The 18814-nt window shown below is 35.3% G+C and overlaps 1 protein-coding gene across 7 annotated transcripts in view; it reads right to left on the bottom strand.

Annotated features, from left to right (window-relative positions):
- Nucleotides 1-18814, bottom strand: part of LOC114085466 (protein FAM13A) — a 107630-nt gene that overhangs the window by 75635 nt on the left and 13181 nt on the right. For 4 of the 7 annotated variants that reach the window (XM_071614547.1, XM_027926596.2, XM_071614544.1 and 1 more), the window contains exon 2: nt 13684-13725. The exons of the other annotated variants lie outside the window; for them this stretch is intronic. In XM_071614547.1, coding sequence (XP_071470648.1) covers nt 13684-13725 — 42 coding nt within the window. The remainder of the gene's footprint in view (nt 1-13683; nt 13726-18814) is intronic. 7 annotated transcript variants of the gene reach the window in all.

The following is an 18814-nucleotide window of genomic DNA, read 5'->3' as shown; positions in this document are numbered from 1 at the left end:
GCGGAAAAAGCATTCGACAAAGTACAGCATCCCTTTATGTTCAAAACTCTAGAAAAACTAGGGATAACAGGAACATACCTCAATATTGTAAAAGCAATCTATGCTAAGCCTCAGGCTAGCATCATTCTGAATGGAGAAAAATTGAAGGCATTCCCTCTAAAATCTGGAACAAGACAGGGATGCCCTCTCTCACCACTTCTGTTCAACATAGTTCTCGAAACACTGGCCAGAGCAATTAGACAGACGAAAGAAATTAAAGGCATCAAAATAGGAAAAGAAGAACTTAAATTATCACTATTTGCAGATGACATGATTCTATACCTAGCAGACCCAAAAGGGTCTACAAAGAAACTATTAGAGCTAATAAATGAATTCAGCAAAGTGGCAGGATATAAAATCAACACGCATAAATCAAAGGCATTCCTGTATATCAGCGACAAATCCTCTGAAATGGAAATGAGGACAACCACTCCATTCACAATATCTTCAAAAAAAATAAAATACTTGGGAATCAACCTAACAAAAGAGGTGAAAGACTTATACAATGAAAACTACAGAACCCTAAAGAGAGAAATAGAAGAAGATCTTAGAAGATGGAAAAATATACCCTGTTCATGGATAGGCAGAACTAACATCATCAAAATGGCGATATTACCAAAAGTTCTCTATAGGTTTAATGCAATGCCAATCAAAATCCCAACGGCATTTCTTGTAGAAATAGAGAAAGCAATCATGAAATTCATATGGAAAAATAAAAGACCCAGAATAGCAAAAACAATGCTAAGCAGGAAGTGTGAATCAGGTGGTATAGCGATACCAGACTTCAAACTATATTACAGAGCAATAGTAACAAAAACAGCATGGTACTGGTACCAAAACAGGCGGGTGGACCAATGGTACAGAATAGAGGACACAGAAACCAATCCACAAAACTACAACTATCTTATATTTGATAAAGGGTCTAAAAGCATGCATTGGAGGAAGGATAGCATCTTCAACAAATGGTGCTGGGAAAACTGGAAATCCATATGCAACAAAATGAAACTGAATCCCTTTCTCTCGCCATGCACAAAAGTTAATTCAAAATGGATCAAGGAGCTTGATATCAAATCAGAGACGCGCCGTCTGATAGAAGAAAAAGTTGGCTATGATCTACAGTCGGTGGGGTCGGGCTCCAAATTCCTCAATAGGACACCCATAGCACAAAAGTTAATAACTAGAATCAACAAATGGGACTTACTCAAACTAAAAAGTTTTTTCTCAGCAAAAGATACAATAAGAGAGGTAAATAGAGAGCCTACATCCTGGGAACAAATCTTTACTCCTCACACTTCAGATAGAGCCCTAATATCCAGAGTATACAAAGAGCTCAAAAAATTAGACAATAAGAGAACAAACAACCCAATCAACAAATGGGCCAAGGACCTGAACAGACACTTCTCAGAGGAGGACATACAGTCAATCAACAAGTACATGAAAAAATGCTCACCATCTCTAGCAGTCAGAGAAATGCAAATCAAAACCACCCTAAGATACCATCTCACTCCAGTTAGATTGGCAGCCATTATGAAGTCAAACAACAACAAGTGCTGGCGAGGATGTGGGGAAAAGGGTACACTTGTACATTGCTGGTGGGACTGCAAATTGGTGCAGCCAATCTGGAAAGCAGTATGGAGATTTCTTGGAAAGCTGGGAATGGAGCCACCATTTGACCCAGCTATTCCCCTTCTCGGTCTATTCCCTAAAGACCTAAAAAGAGCATGCTACAGGGACACTGCTACATCGATGTTCATAGCAGCACAATTCACAATAGCTAGACTGTGGAACCAACCTAGATGCCCTTCAATGGATGAATGGATAAAAAAAATGTGGCATTTATACACAATGGAGTATTACTCTGCATTAAAAAATGACAAAATCATAGAATTTACAGGGAAATGGATGGCATTAGAGCAGATTATGCTAAGTGAAGCTAGCCAATCCCTAAAAAACAAATGTCAAATGTCTTCTTTGATATAAGGAGAGTAGCTAAGAACAGAGTAGGGTCGAAGAGCATGAGAAGAAGATTAACATTAAACAGGGATGAGAGGTGGGAGGGAAAGGGAGAGAGAAGGGAAAATGCATGGAAATGGAAGGAGACCCTCAGAGGTATACAAAAGTACATACAAGAGGAAGTGAGGGGAAGGGGAAAAATAATACAAGGGGGACAAACGAATGTCAGTAAAGGGGGCAGAGAGAGAAGAGGGGAGGGGAGGGGAGGGGAGGGGAGGGGGGATAGTAGAGGATAGGAAAGACAGCAGAATACAACAGACACTAGTATGGCAATATGTAAATCAATGGATGTGTAACTGACGTGATTCTGCAATCTGTATATGGGGTAAAAATGGGAGCTCATAACCCACTTGAATCAAATTGTGAAATATGATATATCAAGAACTATGTAATGTTTTGAACAGCCAACAATAAAAAATTAAAAAAAAAAAAAAAAAAAAAAAATTGAAAGTAGTAGGTTCATATGTAAATCCCAGCGTTAAGGCCAATTTCATTACCCAGGCCTACTGTTACTGATGAAGCAACTGAATACTGTTTTGGTATGGTCATTTAAAATAGTCTAGGCTGACTCTGAAATATGTTCTAGAATATAAATATCTTCAGTCTTTATTTCTATTAGCAAAACTCAACCTCCATTTCCTTAAACCAATTTCGCTTAGTAACATTGGTCTCTCTAATCTGCATGTGGTAAAATGCACAGATGCCTGTTGGCGAGTGATTCCTTAAATAGATCTCTTGATTTGAAATGAAGAAACATACACACAAAAGGAAATAAGTTTCAAATCTACAAAAACAAGATATCTTGAAAAGGCATGTATTCTATGTATCCTCTTCTATGGCCTGTAAAATCTGCCTATAAATACTGCTGTTTTAATAGAAATCAATAGGGTCTAATGGAATCATTTCTCACTAATATAACATTTATACTTACTTCAGTTAGAATTGGAAAGACAATTATTTGAGATTTGTTTAAATAAGCAAACATAAGTTACATCAAAATAACATGAAACTCTTAATTTCCCTGATTTAACAAAAAAAAATCAGTATTCTTAGTATCATCTTAAAATACTGAAAGTTGATAAACAGTGTCAACATTGTAGAGGACTGTAAAATTTATTTGTAACTGTATAATGACTTTCAAAATTTTTTCATGATTTTAGTTCATTTAGATTATTATACATTAAAACAAATAGACTTAATGTTAAATATTTATTTATTCCTTTTGCTTTAACATTTAGCTATGATTATCATGCAGAAAGTTAATGGAATATTTATAGTGTTTCAACTTGGATAATATTAACCACCTTTTGTGAAATATTTTTGAATTTTATTTAATTTTTTTTAAAAAAAATTTTTGATACTGGGGTTGAGCCCAGGGGCACTTTGCCACTGAGTTACATTACCAATCCTCTTTCTGTTATTTTTATTCTTGAAATAGTTTTGCTAAGTTGCCAAGGTTGGCCTTGAATTTGTGATCCTCCTCTCTCAGCCTCTAGAGTACCGGGTACACTTTGGTTTTAAATTATATACTATATATACATAATATACCAGAACATAAATTGAAAACATACTACACAGATATGACTTCAAGAAGAAGATATTCTTATACTTTCACTAACTTTACACTTACAATTCTAATTATTAGTAGTATTCCCCTTAAATTTACCAGGAGTGTTTCTAATTTATACTTTCATATTTACTCCCAAAGAATCAGTTCTTCAGGGGCTGAGGGTATAGTTCAATGGTAGGGTGGTTGCCTAGCCTGAGCAAGGCCCTTGGTTCAATCTCAGCACTGCAAAAGAACACACATACATACAGACATAAAGCTGCATAAAAAAATCAGAACTTAGATTCAAAGACCAGTTTTGCAAATTTTGTCTTCTTTTCTCTTTTGTTGTTATTATTTTTTTATGGTTCCAAGAGGTCACTTTTTCTTCTTTTATAACTATTCTGAACGTATGGCTCATTCGACCGTCTTAAGTGCGAAGTTACCTCTTTAATGTTAAATATTTAACAGAGATTAGACCTAAATACGAAACAATTTTTTTTTTTTTAAATACTGCGGATTGAACTCCAGAGCATTTAACCACTGAATTACACCTCAACCCTTTTATTTTAAATTTTATTTTGATATAGGGTCGCACTAAGGTACTTAGGGCCTTGCTAAGTTGCTGAAGCTGGCTTTGAATATGCGAATCTACTGCTAATCATGACAAAAAATTTGGATGTGCACTTTTTTCTTTTTCTTTATTTTTGAAATATTCTGCACCTGAAGGCCTTATTTCCTCTTTGAGGGCTCTCTGACTTTGTCTCCCATTTCTGTAGGAGAGTTTTCACTGTTTGAATATTTTTTTTTCATTAATTACACTAAGAAAAATCTGACTTTAAATTTTTCTACTCTTAGGGGAGGGGAGGGGAGGGGAGGGGGGATAGTAGAGGATAGGAAAGGCAGCAGAACACAACAGACATGAGTATGGCAATAAGTAAATCAATGGATGTGTAACTGATGTGATTCTGCAATCTGTATATGGGGTAAAAATGGGAGCTCATAACCCACTTGAATCAAAGTGTGAAATATGATATATCAAGAACTATGTAATGTTTTGAACAGCCAACAATAAAAAATTAAAAAAAAAATTTCTACTCTTTAAGAACTTTGAGAGAGAGTAAAATAATTTTTATAAAGTAGTAGGAATGCTTGAGTATAGGGAAGTATATGAACATATGTGCTCACTTACTTTAAATTTTATTAATTATATCAAATTCTCAGTACATTGTATTTTGTAAACTGTGTATAGACATATATGTGTATATTTATTTACATGTATGTATAAGGCCTACACTTCAAATGCATTTAACCATTCATCCTTTTTAACATGAGTTTAAATTTATATTTAAATTTATGTGATTTGATGTCCTCTTATTTAACTCATTAATTTGTAACTTTTATATCTTCAGTATGGATTTTACCTAATCAAGCAAGTCTAGTTTGTTTTAACAAGTCTGGCTTGATTTCTTTGTTCTGGTATTGATGTTGCCATTTCTGTTTTCTTTTTTTTCACATTTACTAGATATACATGTTTATTTTTGTACTATTAACCTTTCTGAGACATTTTGTTTTAGTTATGATTCTTTTAATCACAACATGGTTCTAATTCTCATTTAAAAATATTTTTAGCTTTTCTCAAAGAATTTAACCCACTTACATTTGTTGTCATAGGGGATATTTTTGTTCTATATTGTTTTTATCTTAGGCTTTCTAATTTGGAGTCTTTCTTTTCCCTTGATTTCTGCCATTGCTCATATCTTCAGAAACCATCTGGAATATTGGACTCCTGTGCACAATTTTACTAGTAGCTGCCTTTCATAGCCATACTTCTCTAATTATTAAAACTAAAAAAAGAGCTGGGGATATAGCTAAGTTGGTAGATATAGGGATATAGCTAAGTTGCTTGCCTCACATGCATGAGGCCCTGGGTTCAATCCCCAGCACATCACACACACAAAAACACACACCCCAAATAAATAAATAAATAAATAAATAAATAAATAAATAAATAAATAAATAAATAATTTTTTAAAAAGGAAAAAAAAAAACACTCTTGACATGTTTCTAAAATTTTTAAACCTCCCATGTAAGAGACAAAATTTAGAATTTCATTATTTTCTTTGTCACCAATACTTAGTATCAGGTCACTATTTCTTTAATTAGCTATATATATAAAATACCTTTGATTTCTACCTTTATTTCCTACTAATGTGGTTTCTTCCCTAGGATACTAGTTTCCAAACGGGCTGTTCAATCACTGACCTTACTTCTAACATAATTTATTATATAGTTTTTATCTTTATCCTTTTTCTTTTCATTCTGAAAGCATTTTTCAAGTTTCCTTTTCATTATGTACTTGATTTATTTTTTAAAATTTCTGCTCTTTATAGCTTCCCAGGCAGTTTTGAAATATCTGCTAATAAATTTCTTAACTCTTCTTTCCCTCATTTCAGTTTTTTTTTAATGTGTCTTTATATTTCCAGTTCTAAACATATTCTCCCCTTACAGCTTCCCACTAATGTTTCAAAGAGGTTGGTAAGGTCATTGAGCATTTTATTGAGAAGATTAACGATATTACTTGTCAAGTTTTCCTCTGAATCATAATAAACAAACAAACAAACAAATAAATAAAATCTTTGGAATCTGTTTTTATGCGAGTCCTCAGGGCTAATCAAATCATCATTTCCCTGAGTGTGTAATTTCTCTTTGTTAGTCCCAGATAGTTTCTTTCTGTTAAGTGGTACTTAAGGGGGAAAAATTAATCCAGGCAGAGCCATTGCCAATATCCTGGGAGAGTAGATGGGTCTTAGTTTATATCATTGTCCACTTGGCTGCGGGCAAATGCTCCCTCTTAGATTAGCCTGGAAGAGCCAGTACATGAGTCTGCCAGAGAACAATCAACAAGGCCTACTTAGGTGGACTCGCCGTTTCCAATGTTAGGACTAAGCTGGAGAATCAGGAAAAAAATAGTTTGTTTTTGTGCAGTGTACATTTGAAAGCACTCATTAATTCCAATGATCTGCCTGCTTTTAGCTCTTTCTCAATGCTTGTGTTAGATGACTAACATCCCAGGGGATCCTCTCTCTTTATGGTTTTGTATGTGGAGCATTCTAGTCTTTTAATGGATAATGAAATAAAGAAGCTGATGGGGGCAGAGAGGTGAAAAAGAACACACAATTCAGCTCTGGGTGATTCAGAAAATAAGTTTCTACTTGGTTGGGGGGAATGTCACTTGCTTTTCTGGTCAGGGCAGTAGACAGTAGGAGGAATCCAAGTCTATTTCCCCCACTTCCTTTCCTTCTCTCTTTGTGTCCATCTATATGGTTTAGATGGTGGAATATGCAGTCTGCAAGGTAAAAATACATTTCTTAGTCCATCTCCATTGATAGTGCGACCTTTTTTTTTTTTTTTTTTAAAGAGAGAGAGAGAGAGAAGAGAAGAGAAGAGAGAGAGTTTTCGGTGGACACAACATCTTTATTTTTTATTTTATGTGGTGTTGAGGATCGAACCCAGCGCCCTGCGCATGCAGGCGAGCGCGTTACCCCTTGAGCCACATCCCCAGCCCAATAGTGTGACCTTTGACATGGCTTTTTAAATTATTGCTATAGAGCTCTCTCCAGTTTTTGTCTTTTATACCATTCTTGAAATTTAAAGGGGAAACTGGAAGAAGGTACATCAGGCAAAGGTAGTCTGCCCCCGTATAAGCTAGAAGCTTACACTTTCTTAAAATCTTAAGTTCCCATAAAGAGAAGTCCATACAGAAGTAGGGAAAATGGGGAATGAGTAACAAGAGATCTAGGCAGAATGGATATAAAAGTTTCATTTTCTAAAAATTTTCCTTTGCTTTATCATTGCTGATGGAAGGCATATGAAAAGAAGCATTATAGATTTATATACACTATCTTTTTCAGTATAGTCAAAATATATGCCTAATATTTTCCCTTACATTGATAGAATTAAACCCAGAATCTACATTTATGTCTTACTATGCAAAAAATATGACTAGTGATTCTCAGATATCAAGAAGTCATTAGAGAGTTCCTTAAAAATTTTATGATGCAGTAGTAAAGTTTATAACATTCTGTAGCTATACTGGTGTTCTGGCTCAGTGGTTTTCAGCTAGAGGTGTGCATCAAAATCTCCTCTGATGATTTTAGAAAATATAGACATTCACCCCATCTGAGACTTAGAATCTTTCCCAGAGAGACTCAATCATTAAAGACCTCCACGTGCTTTAAAACTCTTAGGGTGGCTAATATCAAAAAACAAGAAATAACATGTGTTGGTGAGGATGGTAACAAATTGAAATTAGTGCATAACTGGTAGAAATGTAAAATGGTGCAGCTGCTAGGTGCAGCAGGAGGGCAGTTCCTCAAAAGATTAAATATAGAATTACCACATGATCTGGCAACTCTACTTCTGGGTATATCCGTAACAGAATTAAAAGCAGGGACTTACTTGAACAGACATGTGGGTGCCCAAGTTCATAGCGGCATTATTCACAACAGTCAAAATAAGTGTCCATTAATGGGTAGATGCAATGTTTATAATAGTGAAATTATTATTCAGCCTTAAGAAAGAAGAAACTTCTGACACATGGTACACCATGGATGCACCTTGAGGATATTATGCTAAGTGAAATAAGCCAATCACAGAAAGACAAATACTGTATGAGTCCACCCATATGAGGTACCAGGGTAGTGAAAATGACAGAGACAAAAGATAGAATGGTGGTTACCAAGGGCTGGGGTGGGAAGAAAGAAATGTGGAGTTAGCTTAATGGGCATAGTTTTAGTTTTGCAAATTAGAAAGGGCTCTGAAGATGGGTGGTGGTGATGGCTATACAACAATAGAAAGTACTCAATACCACTGCACACTTACAGTGTACTTAAAATGATAAATTTTAAGTATCATGTATTTTATGACAATGTAAAAAACAATAAAAATGGTGAAACTAGTGAATTTTATGTGAGATATGTGTGTGTGTGTGTGTGTGTTTGTACCAGGGATTGAGATCAGGGGTGCTTAACCACTGAGCCACATCCCCAGCCTTTTTTTGTATTTTATTTAGAGACAGAGTCTCACTGAGTTGCTTAGGGCCTCTCTAAGTTGCTGAGTCTGTCTTTGAACTCCTGATCCTCCTGTCTCAGCCTCCTGAACCACTAGGATTACAGGTGTGCACCACAGTGCCTGGCTGTTATTTGTATTTTATCACAATAAAGCTCAAATAACAGAGCTCCACAGGCAGAGGAAGTATGCCTGCCCCTTCAGCTTAGAGTCAGTACTCTAGTCCAAAGGGACATGCAAACCAAAATTTTAACAAATACTTACTTATGTCTAAGGATGCCCAATACCTAGCTGATCTTTATCATCTTGGTAAAAAAAAAAAATCAAGTAGATACTAAATAACTGGTCTGCTTGCTTGTTCTGCTGATTAGTCAGTGGCCTTAAAAAGGTTCCCAACAAATATGATGCCTGGCATGCTACACTGGCTACACTGACATTCTTCCACTTGACAATGACAGATTTTACCTTGAAAAAAATGTTTTAGGAAGCACAAATCCTTTTAAGAGGAAAAACTATTAAAAATTAAAATTAATGAAATGGAAAAAAACAAATTCTAGCACAAGTTGTTTAGAAAGATATTTCTGCCAAAAAGTCACCTAAAAATGCTTTAATAGAAGTTTTTTCCCCTCCATATCAGAAAAATAGGGATGATGTGATATAATTTCTAGACCATTTAATATCAGAAAGAAATTTAACATGAATTTATCCAAAGCTAAATTTTTCCTGAAACATAAGGAATGATTAAGAGTCTTTCATAAGATTGATGAGGCCAAGGTTCTAGCAATTAAAAATGAACAGCATCCTAAAGATGAATTTGTATGCCTAGCAGTTAACTTGGAAATAAATCTCTTAAGTTGTTTCAGGAAAGTTAGAAAGCAGATAAAATTGCTTTCATGAAACTGACCCTAAGTAATTCCAAGTCTGCTAAAGTAGTAATTTATTTCAGTTTGTATCATGTTAAAACTTGGACTGAGGTTTTAAAAAGCCTGTCAACTCCAGGATTCTGATGGAGCTTTAGATGAGAACAGGGAAATAAGAAAGATAATGCCTTGCTGGAAGACAGATGTACAGTTACCACATCAGGAGCAGGTATTTTAAAAGCCACATGAGTTGGTGAAAGTCCAGTAAATAAAGACTAGTTACAGGCATATGGCCCTAAGGGACATACATAGAATTTTGATAAAGTACAGGAAACACAGGTTCTATAAATCTATATTTATGTCTATCTATTTATCTATTTATCTATTTATCGATTCATCCAAACAATCCAGGAATTTGTAGAAGGATTTCAAGGGTAGAATTCTCATGGGATGAGATGAGGATAAGTTTGATCTTGGCCACAGGTACCTGAAGGCAGTGTAGGTGAGGTGGGAAAAAGTAAAGATGAGGAGAAACAGAAGTTGGAAATCAAGAACTCTAGTTCCAGTGGAAACCAACCCCAGAAATCAAGAAGAAACATGAAACCTCAGACAATGAAAGCAGAACTAGCAGCAGATCTGAAAGGATGCCAGGCAAAAGAATTGCAGACACCACCCGACTGACTGAACATGGCATGGAAAAACACCAAAAGCAAGTTGCTTTGATGCTAATTAGAGCAACTGAGATAGGGGCTTCTGTTTTTAGATTCCAGCCTACACTGTGAAAGAGACCACGATATGGGCATCCTTGCCAAAAATGTTCTTCACTTTAAGTTTGCAGGTACATGTTTGTTTTGCTGCAATCTCATGATGGGGTGGCACAACCTGTCCTTGTCCAAACATTTCAACAGGGTTGGTTAATCCCTACTGAGCAATCTGGGGAACAATGACACCTACTGTTTGAGCTGCTGTAACTGCAATAAACTTGACACAGGATGGTGGCAGGTGTTGATTTGTAGCTACTATTTCCTTCCTTTTCAAAGAAAGACAAATGGTTCTCTGTTGATTTAGGCTAAGCTAAAGAAGTAGTAGTTAGAAAAGACCGAGTTGTTATCACAGCAGATGTTTGATTTAGAATAAAAATGAGTGCCTGACTCTAACAGCCCTACTTCATTACAGAAAGGATGGAAAGCAACTGAAACGTACAATAGACTAACATGTAGTTCAGCAGTCACTTTTAAAAGAAAATTTCAAGCTGCAGAAACTGAAATTCTATAAGGTGACAAATGGAGCAAGGTAACAATTGCATGTGCCCTGCATCTCTGCCCCTACCAAGACACCAACACTGCTTATCTCCACTCCAAAAGCTGGGTTCCCGTGATCAACTTTTATCATCTACTCTCCTTCCTTTGAGACTAGGGGGCTGCTCTGTTCTTATCTTCTGTTTTCCCTGAGGACTGCCCACTCCAAGACTTATAATAACAAAAGTTTATTGTTGCACCTCATGCTGATCTTTCAGAATTAACCACCAAACTGAACACCTCACTACTGATAGCTGACCACCCCATCCCCTCTGCCTGGCTATTCATGGGTGAATGTATCTTCTGTGAGTACCCATCTCATCAGATGTGTCTCATCTCTTGATTTCTCTTTTTGAGAAAACCCTGGACAATCAACACTATCAAAATACCATATATAATTCTCAATATTCCTAGTTAGGGCAGAGAGTAGTTTGTAACTATCAATTCAAAATACCATATATAATTCTCAATATTCCTAGTCAGGGCAGAGAGCAGTTTGTAAATATCAATTGCTTTTTTCTTTCTAAAGACATGCAATATTATTCTGAATTTAAAAGGGCCAGTGTAATTTCTCATCTTGTTAACAAATCACTTAGGAATTCCTGAGTCTTGCAATAGCTCCCCTTTTGAGCATTGCATTAAAGGACTCTTAAGTAATAAAGTAGGAGGGAAAGACAGAAAAGACAAGGAAGCTACAGAAATGTATAAATATATTTAGAACATAAAGTGTGCACTAATTTATAATTATCAGTAGACATGTCATGTTTCTAGTGTGCCCCCCTCCCCCACCAAATCTGGAGCTTAATCACAATTAACAATCATGTTTTCTTTCTTCTAGTTAAATGTTACATGCTAGAATAACCCAAGTCTGTCTAAAACAAGCCATGCAAATAATTGAAAAAAAAAAGGCTCATGTTTTATTAGATTCTCCCTCCTTCATGTCAAGCGGGTGATAAAAAAGTTGAATTAACTTGTATCAAACTAATTCATACATTATTTCTAAGACCATCATATAATGTTATTCAGAAAAAGAAACTATTTTTAAATTTTAAATTTCAGACTAAAAACTTACTGCTTCTGCATTTATGAAATAGCTCCACTTAGTTTAAATTTCCATCGTATGACAAAAATGCCTGCTGGTAAATTTTGCTTTTTGTACTATAAATGTGGACTAGTGTGCATGTTTTAGTCTTTTTTCCCCTAATTTCAGTTTCCCTTAAATTTTAGTTTTTTTAATGATTTCTATGAAGATAAAATAGCTTCTACTGAAAATTCAGTAAATACATTATTTTACTTTACTTTCATAGTGAAAATACACAATTTTTTAAAAAATCGTATTATTAGTTAACTACATATACTTTCACGCTATATAACACCATTATGTTTCTTTGAAGACTTTAGACTAATAAAATCCATTTCCTCCAATACTTTAAAGATAATTCAATTCTAGGAAAAACACAGATTGACATTACCCAGAGTAATAAAATTAAGATATTCAGAGAAATAGTTCTCATTAGCTAGCATGATCTGGTGCTATAGTGTCCCATATTGTGTAAAACTTACTTTTTATTTATTACTTTTCACTAATAGGTAATAATCATTTGTTTGATATTACTGTGAATATTTACATAATGAATGCCAGAGACACTATGCATTCAGCAACAACATGCTCATTTGTTCACAGTAATTGCATAGTTGAGCTAGCCTATGAACCAGAATATGCTGATCTGGTTGGCAGGAAACAGGATGAAAAAAAATGGACCACCATGTTGTCTCAAACTGAAACCTCAAATGTTCCCTCTCTTGCCACAAAGTGATTATGCAACATGCTACGAGTCTCTAAAGGGCAGAACATTACCCAAAAGCAGTTACTTGGCTAAGCCTGACGTCCTATGACACATTTCTGAGCTATTGGTGGTAGAATTATACTCTAAATCTAACTCTGTGTCTATTGCAACAAATTAGATTCAAAATAAGTAAATAAAAAAAATTATGCATCACATAGCCTGACATTTTCTTTTAAAAGTAGGCTTCAAAATTGAGGAAAGACTAAGAAATTTCAACATCTTTAATTTACATTTTCAGACATATTTTCCGAGTCTTGAAGTGGGTAGGTAGATAATTAGGAATGAAATGCAACCAGGGGAACTTGGTTCTAGGTGATAGCTCACTCAGACAGTTCACTGAAAATCTTGCATGAGTACAACAGGCATTCAGCCAGTGGGGAAAAAAAGTGATCTAGTCTAGCATCTACTTTGAATTGTGATAACTTGACTGGTTTTAAGAGTTGTCATCTTGGTCTTACAAACTTTAGAATATAATTCTCTAACTTCAAACTTGATAAATGTTTAGCTTCCTACTCTGCAGTAAATAAGCTCTTACTACCCAGGATGTCTTGTGTAAGTTGCTCCTTGGATGTGCCTTGCCCCCTCCCACCTCTTATAGGTGGAGAACAGATTTTTTTTTTCCCCCACTCAGTACTGGGGATTGAACCTGGGCCCTTAAGCTTGCTAGGTAAGTGGTCTACTAGCATGACACATTCCCAGTCAGATGTTTAATTTATGTTACAGCCTAATCATCAAGCAGTTTTTAAAATGAGAATGTTCACCTTGACATTTGTGAATTTAGAACAAAATATCTAATTTTAGTCTTTTCAACTATACTAAACATTTAAAAAAAGATTTCTTAAACCAAAGAAGGATAGATATATCAAGAATAAAATACAGCTTCAGCAAGCTTAGTCTGACTCCAGGGTAGAATATCCTACAGTAAAATATTAAAGTGGACAAATCAACCCCCCAAAGCCATAACCCTCCTCCGTTCCCTGTAGTAAATCAGCAAAAAAGCAAATAAATACCTCAAATAGAAAGGTGACAAGGGTCTTTCATCTTCCTGCGAACTAAAAGGAAAATAAATTTTGAGTTAATATAATTTCTGTCAATAGAACATGTCAATTTTTCTAAAACTCTGTTCTACCTGTCACAAATTTTGTTTTGGTACATTAGCAGTAATCTCTGGAGGAAGTTAGTAAAAATACACTGTCCCTCAGACCTAACCAAGGTTGATTACTTCCATCAAGAGAGGCTTCTTTCCAGATGTGCCTAAGGCAAAAGTAAATCATAGCACAATTTCCAGAAGAAGCTTCCCACTTCCTTATTTCACAAGTCCGATTCAAGTACTCAGACATTATACCAAACTCTTCAAATGATCACACACACCATTACCTGAACAAAGTTAACTGTAGCTTTGTTAACTGTAACATGACGATGAAAAGTGAGAAGTAGCCTAGAAAATATTCCTGTTACATGTGAACCGCTTCAGGAAGGTCCCCAGCAAGGAAGAGCAAGCACACCAGTGAGTCAACACGCATGCTCTTGTGTTCTTCCTACAGTTGCTCTACTAAGTACTAACTAGTGGGGAAAATATGAAAGGACATAAAGGAAATTGCAGGCATAGTTTAAGTTCCTCAAACAGCATAGAAGCAATGGGAAGCTTAATATAAAGGCATCTAGTCTTCAAAAATGTAAAATATATGCTGTAATTATTTTTTCTTTCTTTTATATGACTTTTTCTTTAAAAAAATATCTGAAAGCATAAAGTGCTTTGTTTTCTTAAGGATCATGGATCAAAAGGAAAATGTTTGCTTCAACTGCAACAATCTTACTACAGAGTTATAATCTCTCTCTCTCTCTCTCTCTCACACACACACACACACACACACACACACACACAAATTTGTTCTAGGAGTTAAAAGATTTAACATTCCAACTGGAATATGGCACATAAAATATAACACACTAATTTTGATCCTCTCCTGATCTGGGTGTGCAATTTCCATCTAGTTTATCTACTCTAATACCTAAGTTGTCAAAGACATTAATGTTTATGATTAACTGTGCTAATTCTTTCCATGTGAAGAATAAGTGATAAGTGATGGATCAGCTTTACTCTAACATGGATGGGTTCAGGGCAAAGCTTGTTGAGCTAAGTTGCAGAGATTATGAGTTAGAGGTGACAACATCTGGGAAATGGCCAGGTGTTCTGGGACAAAAGCACTTGAAGCGGCATAGGAAGTGACTGCTTTAAGCTAACCCGACACAGTAGCTTACATATGTGGTTTCAAACTATTCCTAGAAAACACTTAACAAGAGACTTACAAAAATTAGGATTGGGTTAGTTTCCTAATGAAGGAATCTATGTCTTAAAGTACTAATTCTGAACAACACTAGGCCAAAAAAGCTACCACTAAAAAGTATAATGGTTTTATATTGTTAGAGGAAAACTGCCACTTTCTTTGCCCAGAACAGATCGCTAATGCTAATATGTAACAAATTAAAGTGAAAATTAGTATGCTTACCTTAATATAGTTTGTTGAACATTCAATTAGGAATATGTTTGGTTTTTTTTAAGAGGCACTTCTGGGAGATGATGTAGATCCTGTAGGACTCTGAACACAGATATTCCTGTGCTTCAGCTAATGTTTTCTGAGGGTACGTGCTAAATTTCTTTGTAGAAATTAACTCTTAGTAGAGTCAATTCTTTCTTCCTTTCCACCCTGCCTCCCTCACATATTTATTCATTAGGATTGAGGGCCAGTACTACCCCAGGGGTTCCAAATTAGTCATCTCACTATGATCCTGGAAAAACACCCTCCCTGTACTTGGCCCTTGCTTTCCTTTTTTATTCAGATAAAAAAGCAGCCTCAGAAAAGGTGCATAACTTATTCAGATGACACAGATTGTGATGCAACACTATCTGTGACTAGTTACTTACATGCTTTGGTATCACATGTAAGTCCATTTTGGTTGTTTATTGTCTTCACCTCAATTTTAACCTACAAAATATGGTGCAATGACTAGGTTATGGGATGCCCATAATCCAGCAGCTGTCAAGGACATCCTGTAGAGTACATAAGCTTCTTGTCAAGCTTTTTATTCTACCAGCTCTACATCCTTAGTCCTAATGCATTATGACTGATAGCATTTATAAGGCAATCATTAAAACATAGTGGTGGTATGTCAGGAATGTCTCTTGATAGAAAAACAAGGTTTTGATCATAAGCAAACTTTTTTTTAGGCTCCATTTGCATAAGGTGTATTTGTCAACGAAAAACAAAATAAGAAATTCTGAATGAGGATATGTCCCTGAAGTTTGACAAAATTTAATTGTTCTAAAAGAGAAAATGTAAGCAATGAAATTGAGACAAAATGAAACAGATTCTGTATATTACTTAGTCAATAGAAAGCACTCAATGGGGTGCAAATCCATGCACAGAACACCTCCACACCCCTAAAACAAAAACCCACTATAATTTGAAAAGAAAATGAGGGGCTAATAAAAATTTTCATAGGTAATAAGCATATTTTTCCTTTTCCTTTCATAAAAATACCCTTGCCTGGGATTTAGGAATATACTCTTGACAAAAGTGTAAATCTGAAACAACTAAAACATTGATTTTAAGTTTATTAATTTTTAAAATCAATATGCTACCTTGATTTTTTTTTTTTTTTTTTGTACTGGAGATTGAATCCATGGGTACTTAATCACTGAGCCACATCCTCAGAATCACACACACACACACACATAAATTATTAGAGACAGGGTCTCAGTTGCTTAGTACCTCACTAAGTTGCTGAGGCTGACTTTGAACTCATGATCCTCTTGCTGGGATTACAGGCATGTGCCCAGCACTACCTTGATTTTTTGGGGGGGATATCAGGGATTGAACTCAGGGGTACTTGACCACGGAGTCACATCTCCAGCCCGATTATTATTATTGTTATTTTGTATTTTACTTAGAGACAGGGTCTCACTAAATTGCTTAGCGCCTCACCATTGCTAAGGTGCTATCTCAGCCTCCTGAGCCAGTGGAAGTACCTTGATTTAAAAAAAAAATGTAAAATATTTATTTTTCAGTTGTAGTTGGACACAATACCTTTATTTTATTTATTTTTATGTGGTGCCCAGGATTGAACCCAGGGCCTCCCACATGCTAGGTGAGGGCTCTACCACTGAGCCCCAGTCACCTTGATTTTTGAAGGCAGTTTTAAGGGGAAAAAAAAATGGCCAAGGACAATACTGCTCAATAGAATTGAGAAAAGAAACTTTTCCATAGAATTTACAATTCAGAATACAAAACATTTGAAAATATCACCAATTCTACATAGCTGTGCAAAAAAAGATACTGTGCTTTTATTATAAGCCCCCCAAATTTATTTACATAGGTTATTTATGCCTGTTCCTAGCTTTGTGTCAATCTCAGTCATGTCCAGTGATATTAAAGAATCTTACCTAAATTCCAATTTGAGCATAATTTGTAAGAACTTTTTGTCTAAGTTCTAAATTTAGAATTTTGATTCATGTTTAGATTTTCAAAATAAGCAGGTGTGCTGTGAAGAAGGAATCGTGTGTCATGAAATGATGTCAATGACAAATTGTAACAATTAGGAATCCATTAGATCCTCCTTGGTTACCCTATATCAATTCCATGTTTTAATTATTTCCTATTTGCTGACTCTGGATAATAGTCAAGTTTAAGCAGATAATTCATTTTTTAAAAAATTCAAATGTACATTGAGAGATTTGGGCAATCACCTCATTAATGTCACATAATCAAGTGCTTATTAGCATCTTTAAATATGTGGTATTATATTCTCTCAAAACAATTGCCTATGGGAGAACATTTATTGAAGAGATCCAGATCTAAAAATCTACAACTGAATATGGCAATAGTTTGGACATTAGGACTTTGGTGGGGTCCTAATTTATTTTTTATATAGCCTAAATGCATATGAATAAATGATGCCTAGATTCAATCTGTTCATGAGCTGCACAAATTTCTAAACTGAAGCCACAAAATGAAATGCCTATCAATTGGACAGGGAGCTAACTGCAATCAAGAAAAGCATGGGGTTTCACATGTCTAAGAAAAACCAAATACTGTTGGTAGAATTCCCAGAATGAGGTATTCAGAATGGACTTCAATTATTAGATCAAACCACCACTCCATTCAATTTCCTTTTCAATTGTCCTCATAAATGGCCCAATTAGTTCAACTTTCTAATTGGTTAATGTGGCTGGAGACCAAGAAATTAACATAATTTGCATATTTAACAATACACTTTAAATACATTTTCAATTGATTCCAGATTGAAAAAAATAGTTTGTAATTGTTCCCGGAGTACTGAAAAGTATAGAAAAATAAGTAAATGCTCAGGATTAGGCTCCATTCATTGAAGAAACTAGGAAAACCATGTATAGGGGCTTAAAAAAAAAAAAACAACAAAAAACCAGTTAAAGAGAGGAAGCGAGGGACAAGAGAAGCAAAGTACTAAGCTAATTTTTTTTTTTCCTAAAACTCAGGCTTTTCCCTCACATATTGCAGAATGTGCTAAGGGGAAGAATTTTCCTAGAGAAATTTTCTTAGAAAATGATGAGGGAAGTGATGTTAGCACATTTTCTTTTCCTTCCGTCCTCTCAAAATATAAAGTGTCCTGCTTACTCCAGTGTTTAGCTCAGCCACTGTCTCAGGCCTTAGCTGTCCCTTCCTCCACTACCACTGGGCAGTGAGGTAGCAGCTTAGGTTTTTGGTTTGACCCCATTCAGGAACATTAACATAAAAAAATAAGAAAAACCAAAGCCCCTATTCTTTTTGGAAAACAGACATAAGAGTGTCAGACTCAAAGTTCAATGTTTGTGGCTATAATTTTGGGAAGATATTTTACAATTCTGTCTTGGAGGCCCAAACAGCTTAATTTATAGTTTTAATTTTGTACTTCGTTACTAAGAATTTAACACCTAGCCACTAGAAATATAAACAAACTACTGCTGTGCCAGAGCAGATAAATTGTCCTAATCAAAAGATAAATGCAAAGAACTGCAGCTGTTAATACTCACAGGACATGAATTTTTAGCCAACACTGAAAGGTATTATCTGGGGTGGGGGGCAAAACAAATAGTCAAAAGGAAGACTTCCAAAGATTTAAACT

The sequence above is a fragment of the Marmota flaviventris genome, chromosome 7 (assembly GCF_047511675.1).
Source record: "Marmota flaviventris isolate mMarFla1 chromosome 7, mMarFla1.hap1, whole genome shotgun sequence".
Lineage (NCBI taxonomy): Eukaryota > Metazoa > Chordata > Mammalia > Rodentia > Sciuridae > Marmota > Marmota flaviventris.
This window is presented reverse-complemented; position numbering and strand designations above follow the sequence as displayed.